At 33.3% G+C, this 10924-nt stretch overlaps 1 protein-coding gene across 3 annotated transcripts; it reads left to right on the top strand.

Moving 5' to 3' along the window:
* Positions 1-386: 386 nt before the first annotated feature.
* On the top strand, positions 387-2611 carry LOC149219739 (GDSL esterase/lipase At5g03610-like). Of its 3 annotated transcripts, none has more exons than XM_089382662.1 (5): positions 387-723; positions 813-983; positions 1067-1341; positions 1777-2002; positions 2172-2611. In XM_089382662.1, exons 1-5 carry the CDS (start codon positions 642-644, stop codon positions 2363-2365), a joined length of 948 nt encoding a protein of 315 aa, XP_089238788.1. In that variant the 5' UTR covers positions 387-641; the 3' UTR covers positions 2366-2611. The 3 variants fall into 3 exon arrangements, with proteins under 3 accessions (XP_089238788.1, XP_089238789.1, XP_089238787.1); XM_089382663.1 differs by having other exon boundaries at positions 1777-2076; positions 2172-2330; XM_089382661.1 differs by having other exon boundaries at positions 391-723; positions 1777-2068; positions 2172-2603.
* The last annotated feature ends 8313 nt before the right edge of the window (positions 2612-10924 follow it).

Genomic DNA, 10924 nt, shown 5'->3' with positions numbered 1-10924 from the left:
TAAAATAACATCAAAATTTAATTTTTATTATTTTAATTCAAAATTATATTTTTATTTTTATTTATAAAACATAACAATACATTACAAAATCTCATCTCTTCCATACTACAATAGAAAAAACCTCTCCAAACCATGACTTTATCTAACACTTGCAAATATGTAAAATTCTTATCTATCATATTTCAAAAATTTCCCTGATCTACAATCAAATGTCTTTATCAAGCTCCCCAACATGTGACAGACTCTTATCTATCCAAATTTAAAATATGCTTAAATCTTAAATCTATTAAAATATTCCTTAAATCTATGTGACAGGCCCTGTCTATCTAATTTCAAAATATTCCTTAAATCTTAAATCTACGGTCAAAATAAAAATGACTTTTCGATTTCTTGAGAACGACGCCTGGAATAACCTTGTAATGTTAGCCATGGAATAACCCTGCATTTCTAGAGTTTTCTTGCTCCGTAGAGTTATTTTCGTGGAACTGTTCATTCTTTCCCAAATCAAACACAGCCTCCGAACATATCGAGTTGGAATCTCGTTTCTCGTTAGACCCTTGCAATTTTTTTGACTAGTTCCCTTGCTTCCAATTTTCTTCCCCATCGTGTGATGCAAAAGGCTGATTCCTTCTGTTCGGAAGATGTGCAGATCACAAGCTAGTACCCAGAGGCCGTGCTTCAAACTGCTCCTTGCTTTCTGTTGCGGATTGCTATTTATTCATCGTAATTTCCCACTGTTGTGTTTCGAAGTTGATTGCGCAAGTACTAATCTTTCCATACGAGTTCTGAATAACAGGCAATTTTTGTTGCAGAGAATGTGGAAAGCGCAAGCCCAGGAGCCATGTTTGTGTTCGGAGATTCATACGCTGACACGGGAAATCTTAACAAAACAAATACCGTCTGGAAACCTCCATATGGTATAAGCTTCCCTGGAAAACCCTCCGGGCGACATTCGGATGGAAAAGTCCTCGCTGACTTGATAGGTATAATTACAAATTTTCTGCTCAGAATCATTGCATTTTTCTGCCTCGTTTGCGGGTTCTAAACTTTGATTACAATGCTGCAGCTTCAGCTTTCAAGCTCCCTACGCCAGTGCCTCACAATCAGCAGGGTAGCTATCCCAACCAACGGCTTCGCTTCGGCATGAACTTTGCAACTGGCGGGAGCGGTGTCTTCACCACATGGCCTGGCCTGCCAAACATGACTACCCAAATAGATCAGCTGCAGCGATTGATGTGCGATAGAGTATACTCGGCAATGAATTTTAGGTTTTCTCTTCTACTATTCACGGTTTCCGGGAATGATTACGCTTTCTACATCCTGCAACAAAGAGCGGTAGAGGTATAATCTACGCCGTAGTCCATCTGTTATATGTTTTATGTTTTAGAGTTTTTTTAGATACATTTTTAAAGTTGAATATGCATTTTGATATGGATTTTCTGGGTAACAAATTTTAGCTATGAATTCTCCACAATCCTAGTGTTCTAAGAGTTTCCACCATAGTGTTCTAAGAGTTTCCACCATACATGCAGTTAAAAAGACATTTTAAATAACAAAAGATGAAGATTTAACCAAAAATTATATGTTCCAGCCAAAAAAAACCCAAAATTTATAATAGTCAAACAATACCTAAACATCAACTAACACAACAGTTCACCAAAAAATTTCATATCCACTATGAAAATATTCATACTAAAATGCCTAAATCGATTTTTGTAACAATATGCCGCTTAATCTCTGCATTCCTCATTGACATTAGCTGTCTGGAATTTGCAGGGTCTGCCTTCATTTGTAGAATCGCTGATAAAGCAGTTCTCGGCAAATTTAGTGCGTTTGTACAATTTAGGTTTCCGACGCTTTGCAATCACAGATATGGAGCCTCTGGGCTGCTTGCCTTCTTTTACAGTCGATAACTCTCATACAAGTTGTAACGCTACATTGAACACATTAGCCGTATATCATAACAGTCTTTTGCAAGAAGCGGTGGAGGGAATAAGAAAAGGTCGAGCAGATGCAACTTTTGTGATTCTGGATCAGTATTCAGATACCATGGCGGTTTTTCAACATGGTTTTACAGTCTGTCCCCCTTGTCTCATATGGATGTACTTTCTTTCTTTCTGTGGCTCTGCACTGTTGAATGTTATTTAAGGGGTGGATTTCTTTATGTGCAGGGAAATTCAGGAAGCCATTGAAACCCTGTTGCAGTGGTGAGTGCGGCGTTACAGACAGTGCAGGGAAGGCTTTGTATAGTGTGTGCACCCATCCAGAATCGGCCTTTTATTGGGATGCGATGCATCCAACACAGTCTGGTTGGGAGACATTGATGACATACTTCAAATCTTCCCTGGGTCAACTTCAGACTTGATTTGTCACTATCGATTCGATCAGAATTTCCTTTAGATTTTTGTTGTTGCTATTCCGATTACTTTATGGAGACATTGTGTGGACAAGATCAAACGGGAGTGCAATCTAAATTTAGTAATTTAGTTAATATATCAAATACTATGCCGACACTACGTCATGTCTTGTATGGATTACTTTATGAGATTTGTGTGGACAAAGATCAAAAGCCAGTGTAAATTTAATTTAACTGATATATTGACAATGCTAAACACTTCCGTATCTAGTAAATTTGTGCAATAGAAATAATTTAATATTTTAATAAATTTGTGCAATAGAAATAATTTAATATTTTAATATTTTACCTCGATAGAATATCCAGGTTGTAAAGTCTCTCTCGTATAATTTAGTTTTCAAGTGTTTTTTTAATAATATTTTGATAAATTTCGTATGGAAATGATTTTTAATAATATTTTGATAAATTTGGTATGGAAATTATAGGTTAATTGGATATGATATGTAGGTAGCAAGATTTTTATAATTTAGTTTTCTAAGTAGTGGTAATTTGATAGTGATTTATAGAATTAGTATTTTACTTTTATTGAATGAAAATGAGTTTATAATTATTTAAAAGTAATTACACTGATGAATATGTTATTCTAGAATAAAGTTTCTAGAATTTTAATTTAATTATCATTAATTATTAGATGGATGGTAGAGATTGATCTCTATAGAATATTTTTAATAGTATACATAAATCAAAGATTGAGATTTGTTTGGCCAACAATTATGCTTTTTTTGTCATTTAAATTAAATTCATTAATTTAAATAAAATGTGATATGAACTAGTGTCATATGAAATGGTTTTTTAAGCATTTGGTATTGATAAACCATGATATTGGCACATGGTATCGTAACAAATATTATTTACAAAGTAAAAATTTCCATTAAAAACTAGGGTGAATGTCCATAGTTAAGAATCTTTAGATATATATGTTTAACTTGTATATTAAATTTTTTAATAATAATAATAATAATAATAATAATAATAATAATAATTTTAAATAAAGTCATAATTTAGTTAATTCTTATGATTTTTTAAATTTTAGTAGTTTGAGATGTAGGATGAAGTGTGTGTTTTGATAGGCCATTTAGCAATCATTTAATTTATTTCATTGTGCTAGTTATAGTTATAAAATGAATGTAATTGAAATAATATTCATAAGAAAATCAATTCTTTATTTTAATTTTTTTTAAGGCATAGTCTAACTTTTAGACAAAATGACCTTTTCACCCTAATCAGAGGAGATAATCTCCAGGTAGATTGTGTTTTTTTGTTGTTTAAACTACATTTTCGAATGCATAGATGGATTCAACACCTTAAAAAAAAACACTAGAATTCTACAAATTAAACAACTTAAATTCAAAATTTTCAAAATCTCAAATATTTTCATTAAAATTAACCAGAAAAATGCTTTGAAAAAGAATCCATTTCATTTATAAACTAGAATAGGCTTTTTTCTAATAACGTTTGACTTAAAGTTCTAAAATAATAATATACCTATTTTTTCCATTATTAAATATATTCTTAAGCTATAATGATACTAAGCTGGTTTAATCTCCAACCTATTACAAATCACTAACTAATTAGTGATTTTTCATAATTAAAATATATATATATATATATATATATATATATATATATATATAATTTAATTTAAAAATTTTAAACATAAAAATTGAGTTCAATAAAAATATATGAATGAAATTGAATAGGAATTGATTCATACTCATTCAAAGCTTCAATTCTACCATTGTTTGAGAGTTCCTATCTCCAATCGATTTTTGCAGTTGATTTGGGCTTAACATGATGCCACCAAGATTATACAGTTGAAGACTACTTTTAGAGATTATGCACTGACCTGGTATATGAAGTACAAGAATAATGCTCCTACTAGACAACCAAGAACCTTGGCAAACATCAAAAGGGTGATGTTGAAAGAATTATGAAGGTCTAAGTCTGCATCTTAGTGTATCACAAAGTTGAAAGAGATCAAGTAGGGGCAGAACGAATCTGTTTGGGACTATGATCAATGGTTCAAAGTGTTGTTAGGTCGGTTGACATTTGAGATTTCATATGAGCAGCATAAGGAGTGGTTTATTGTAGGATTGTTGCATCATATTTGTTTTCCTTTGACTTAGTAGAACATTCAAACTTAGGATCAAGCTTTGGAGATTACATTGAAGTTATAAGTGTCTTTTGCAATAGAAACCACAAAAGGAGAAAGCTTTGGCATATCCTAGCTAGAATCGTAGATAACCATGCTCACGGTTCAACTGCAGGACTTAGTGAAAGGGAAAGAACAATGCTCAGAAGTTTGGTACACAATTTACAAAAAGTTAGGGCACCATAGAGATGAATTCCTAGTGATCACATATTACATGGTGGCTGGTGGAACTATTTATTCAAAAAAGGTAGTGGATTATGGTGTGAGATTTGTAAAGTGTAGTGACATTCACCACTGAGTTGTCCTATGATGCAAAAATATGAAGCCTCTACAAGGAATTTATTTTTTTATTTTTGTAAGTCCATGAGTCATGACATTCATCATTGTCAATCTTTAGAATTGATGATATATCACACCAATGACTCCTACAGGGTGCAAGAGGGACATGCCATGATGATACAAAAATACAATAAAGTAGGCATGCATAATCAACTTGGTAGAGGCCAAGGTATGATGGGTAGAGGACTTGGAGGACCAGACCAAGGACATGATCATTTGGATAGGGAAGAGGAGAAATTATTTGTTATAATTGTGGGAAGCGAGGACATATCACCAAATTTTATCACTGTCTTTTTACAACATGTATGTATTATCGATTTTTAGATCACGCGATAGAGGATTTCCCTCATCTTTTCGCGAAAAATCAGGAGAAGAAGGGGCAAAAAATTCCAAAGGTTACCGTAGAACTGTGCCACAATCAATCTCGTGTTAATGTTGTTACACATGGAGGTACCAAGACTAGAAGGGATGCTGCTAAACATGCTAACCCATATCAATAATTGGTTAGAAAAGATGTTAATCCTTCGCCAAAGTTCAATCCACATAAGGAAAAGACTACTTATAAGGATGCATGTAGAGAAATGTTGCCTCAAAGTTGGATATTCTAGAAGACAGTCTAGTGTATGACATGCCTAGAGTCTATGAAAAAATGCTACTAAAAGTCCTGAAGTAGGAGACAATCCTATCTAAGAATTTTTTAAGATTTGTCTAAATCTGATGCAGGATGATGGTGCCTTAGAGAAGTTTCATAGAATGATTAATAAATATACAAAGGAGTAAGAAGTTACAGTAGCACATACCCCAAGATGCACACTTAATAAATTTGTACAAAAGAAGAGGACAAGCCAAGAATTTAGGTTTGGTGAACATATAGGAGATTACAATATGGATAACATTATCTTTGACTTGGGATCGAATGTGAACATATTTCTTAAGAATACCTAGGAGATGATGGGGAACCTAGATGACTTGGTCCCCTATCTAGCTAAGATTGGCAAATCAATACCAGATATTCATTATTGGCAAACTATCAAAAGATGAGGTGGATGATGGGGTCAATAGTGTAGTATATTTTTAGTTAATAGAGATAGTTGATGATACTCAACCATACCCAATACTATTGTTCATTGATTGAGCCTTTCACAATAGGGTTATTTTAATTTGAAAAAGAGATAGATGATATTTGAATTGGGTGATGTCTCAGTGATTGTGTTGTTAGATCCAAGGTAACATGATATATATGTAGAGCCTGTTTGATAGGAGTTGGGTGCAGAGGCATTGGAAAATATCTATAATATAACTGTGCAGAAGGAGGATAATGTTAACCCAATTGCAAATGGTGTACCATTAGAGAAATTTTGAGGTAAAAATGGGCCTTAAAACAAAAATTTACAACAAAAATCAAATTTATAAGAACAAATAGAATTGAAAATGATGATGTCAATCATGGGGGATGCTTCACCATTATTGGAGTAAAAGGGAAAAATGATTAAAAAAATGAAAAAGAAATGAAAAAACTATTTTTCTCAACTTGTATTTTCAACTTATCTCCCTACAGTTTTACTCCATTTTTTAGCAAGAGCACTTGTTGGTTGCATAATTTAATTTTTCATCCAAGAAGTGTCTATGTTTAATACTTTCAATGGAGCCCACGACATGAAAAAATGAGAAATACATGAAAAACGTGATTACAATTATGTTTTTTCATGTATTTCTCATTTTTTGTGTAGCAAGATCCATCGAAAGTATTCAGCATGGGTACTCTTTGGATGTGAAATTAAATTTTGCATCCAATGAGTGCTCTCACTTAAAATTTGAGTAAAATCATAGGAGTGTAAGTTCAAAATACAAGTTAAAAAAAGTAGTTTTTTCCTTTTTCACTCCAAAATTTGATGAGGTAATCTAATCTTATTTTATTATTTCCATTATTATTTTATAGTTTTCCTTAAGAGACCCATTTTAAACCTAAAAATTTTATTAATTTTAGTTGGCTCAGTATTGGTTCTTGTGCATCAGGATCTAAATAAGGACTAGAGAGTTGGTACAATCGAATGCGTGAAGTGTCTACCAGGAAGTGTGCACATATCGCTCATGCAGTATGTTGGATTCAGACAAAAGTACAAGATCCACCTAGGTATGATGGTTTTGACTATTGTTGTGTCTTTCGTTCAAGAATTTGAGCAGAAAATACTTGAGTATTTAAGGTTGTTAGCATTAGATGTTGCCTTGAAAGCAACTCTAGCGCGATGGTGGATCACACATAAGGATGTTGTCGACGCTTAGTTGAAATGTAACAATTGTTATGTATTTGGTTTTGGTATGAGTCAAAGGTTAGTGGAATCAAGTAAACTATGTTGGATTGTACCATAACCCATGTGAAGAGTTGTGTTGCAACATGGAATAAGAGGAAGATACCACAAGAGGAATGGGTTAATAGATTTGCGCACACCTTAGATATCATTCCTAAGAACTGGTACATTGAATTAGAGGTGTGCAGAGGCACAACACAATGGGATGAGATGACTTATAGCTTCAAGTATACATTTAGTTTTATAGCTAAGAATTGTGCGTTAGAAGAGTTTTTCATCAGAATGTGAGTTTGTAAACAATACAACACCCTTGTATCCTACCCATCAACATTTATAGTAGGTACAAGAATGTATGGAATGTTACAATGTTGTAGAAGATGATGATGACGATGAGAATCCCAAGGATTTGAAAATTTTAGAGATTAAGGGGGAACACAATGTATTTGGACCTGAGTTAGAAAAGGAAGACTATTCAAATACTATTAAAATGAAGAAATAAAAGATTTTGTGAAGAGGACCCAAAGATGCCTTTGATAGGCGATCACTAGGACAATGAGATAGTGGAGAAGATATCATATATACTCAGAGACTATCAATATATGTTCCCTAACATATTTACAAATATGAAGGGCATAGTAGGTGAACTAGGAGAAATGGAGTTTCCTTTAAAGCGAGATGTTAGACCTGAAAATAAGAGATGGTGTAGACTAAATCCAATCTATAAGCACAAGGTAAAATAGGAATTGGGTGGGAAGTTAGAGGCAGGGATAGTTGAACTAGTAGAAGAGTCAGATTGGATCAATCTTATGGTGGTATAGAACATGAAGATGGGAGACATCCAAATATGTGTTGATATGAGAAAGCTCAACGCTGCATGTGTGCATGATCCATTTCCCACACCATTTACCAATGAGGTTCTCGATAATGTTGGTGGTCAAGAGGTATATTATTTCATTGATGGGTTTTTAGGATACCACTAGATCCATATTTCTAAAGAAGATATTCATAAAACTACCTTCACTATTGAGTAAAGTTGTTTTCAATACATAGCAATGTAATTTGGTATGACATTAGGGGATTTTTGAGGTATAAAATGGGTCTCCTAAGGAAATTATAAAATAATAATGGAAATAATAAAATAATATTAGATTGCATCATCAAATTTTAGAGGGGAAAAAGACAAAACTATTTTTTCAACTCGTATTCTCAACTTATCTTCGTATGGGTTTACTCAAATTCAGAGCGGAAACACTCGTTGGATGCATAATTTGATTCCTCATCCAAGGAGTACTCATGTTGCATACTTTTGATGGACCCCACTACACGAAAAATGGGAAAAACATGAAAAACATGATTGCAATCACATTTTTTCATGTATTTCTCATTTTTCGTGTAGTAGGGTCCATCGAAAGTATGCAACATGGGTACTCCTTGGATGAGGAATTAAATTTTGCATCCAAAAAGTACTCCCGCTCGAAATTTGAGTAAAAATTTAGGGAGATAAGTTGAAAATACAAATTGAAAAAGTAGTTTTATTATTTTATTATTTTTTAATCTTTGTACTTTTTTACTCCAAAAATGGTGAATCATACCCCATGGTTGACATCATCATCTTGAATCCTATTGGTTCCTATAAAGTTTATTTTGGTTGTACATTTTTCTTAGGAGGCCCATTTTAGACCTCAAAAATCCCCCAATGTGAATGCTCCAAAAAAACTTGCAGAATTTTCATAGCAGCGTTCAAGGAATTTATTCACAAATTCCTAGATTAAATCTTTAATAACTAAATGTTTATATATGATGTTATCCTCGGGTATTTTATCTTTAATCAACCATTATTCTATTATTGATTGCATGTGTTATAACAGGAGGCAACTATCTTTGATATCAAGATTCCAACACTGAACTTAAGGATTCTTGCACTAGTTAGAAGTATGAACAGTTGGACAAAGGGATTAGTTGGGAGTCAAATTAGTTGTCCAGGTATTTTCTTGGATTATAAGGAGAACAAGGTGCACTCATCACTCATAGTCTTCAGTGTACAACTTGCATATCGCAACTTTTTTTTTAAACGAAGCTAATCTTAGATGGAAGCAAATCTTGGTGACTAGTGATAGCTTGTTTGAAGATATATTGTTAGGAGCGTGTTACCAAAAGGTTTCTAGTTTCGTTTTGTATAGGATAGCTCTCTATGACCATGTATTCACTATAAAAGTATATATATATATATATATATATATATATATATATATATATATATATATATATATATATATATATATATATATATATATATATATATATATATATATATATATATCGATTCATAGGGAGTAAAAGGTTGGTGATACTATCATTTCGTGTACTTTCAAGTTTTAGAGCTATGTATTGCCTAGATCTATTAGGAGTTGGACTACTAATATCAAGATGTACTAAGACTGAGATTTTTTTAATACAAATAGCATCAATTCTAGGCTCATTTCATATATTTGTTTAATCTTATTAATGATCTGAACCACTTTGTTGTTTAGCTTCTCTTCAATGAGCTCATGAGCTATTTGGTTAGGGCCTAACCAACCCAACTCGTTGACCCTCTGTTAGTTAGTGCCGAGTCGATTGTTTCTTCTAAACAAAATACTGTGGTTTGTAAAATTATTGATTATATATTGCATCTCTCATAGTTGAAATGATATTTTGTGAGTGATTATTAGGAACTCTGTTTTTCTGAAGTTGTAAAGTGTGCATGGTTTTGAGTGTGTCTACCCTATATATGGGAAGGAGCGTTGTGTTTTCATGAGGCTTTTCAGTGTTATAATAATTTGAATTCCCTTGCATATAGATAGATTTTAAAAGGTTTTTTATCTGTCTTTCAAAGGCCTGGTTATATCTATATCTTGATTCAGGGTCTTTTCCTTGTGTTGAAAATGCTAAAGTGCAAGAGATTAATAAAAACGATGGTTTGATACTAGACATGGAGGATTTTGTTGTTTGAAACCTTGTTTTGTTTATACACACAGAGACACAGATATATATATTATGGGTTATACGAAATAGACTTTGAAGTGGCTCTTATCTTTCTATGTATTTTGATGAATTGATGTAAACAAGTTCCCTTGGAGTTATGGAAGATTAGGTTGAGGGATTTAATGGTTGCCTATCAGTGTTTGACAAGATTACTCTTTTGAAACCCTTGTTCTGCTTTGGATATTTGAATGAGAGTAACTTGGTATGACCCTGTGTTACAAAGAAATTGACATTGAAGTTACTAAACCCTAAGTTCTATAATGATATAAGACCTATTTAACTCCATTGTGTATTAGTGTAGTGTTGGCTTGAGGGGGCCTGACCAAGGTTTAGTGTTAATTAGCCGAAAAAATCCCTACACTACTGGCCCTTTTGGCATTAGCCCGCGGAGCGCAAACCAAAGTCTCACCTGAAGCAGTATGGGGGGATGTTGGAACCAAGTTTCCACACCCTGAGATGGTTGTGATGTCATTTGATTTGTTCTATCCCTGCCTTTGCGCAGGTGGCTTCGCTCTAGGGCTTGCAAGACAAACCCTCTATTCCGGCCTTTAATACCTTCACGAAAGTATACAATCGACCTTCGTGTAGCCCTAACCTGTGGCTCAGGTACTTTCACATTGCTAAGGAAGTGTGCCATGTAGATTCCTCAATTATTCTAAGTGATTTTCTTAACTTGTCAAATAC

The sequence above is a fragment of the Pinus tabuliformis genome, chromosome Q (genome assembly GCF_031772625.1).
Source record: "Pinus tabuliformis cultivar Carrire ecotype Pingquan chromosome Q, CPIR1, whole genome shotgun sequence".
NCBI classification, from domain to species: Eukaryota; Viridiplantae; Streptophyta; class Pinopsida; order Pinales; family Pinaceae; genus Pinus; species Pinus tabuliformis.
The sequence above is the reverse complement of the archived record's forward strand: the minus strand, read 5'-3'. Positions and strand labels throughout refer to the sequence as shown.

Bases quoted from the DNA above. Each gene is read 5' to 3' on its own strand.
- LOC149219739 (XM_089382661.1), top strand. From the start codon at position 642: ATGTGCAGATCACAAGCTAGTACCCAGAGGCCGTGCTTCAAACTGCTC. The intron at 984-1,066 runs GTATAATTACAA...ACAATGCTGCAG, and splicing joins AGTCCTCGCTGACTTGATAG to CTTCAGCTTTCAAGCTCCCT. The intron at 2,069-2,171 runs GTTTTACAGTCT...CTTTATGTGCAG, and splicing joins CATGGCGGTTTTTCAACATG to GGAAATTCAGGAAGCCATTG.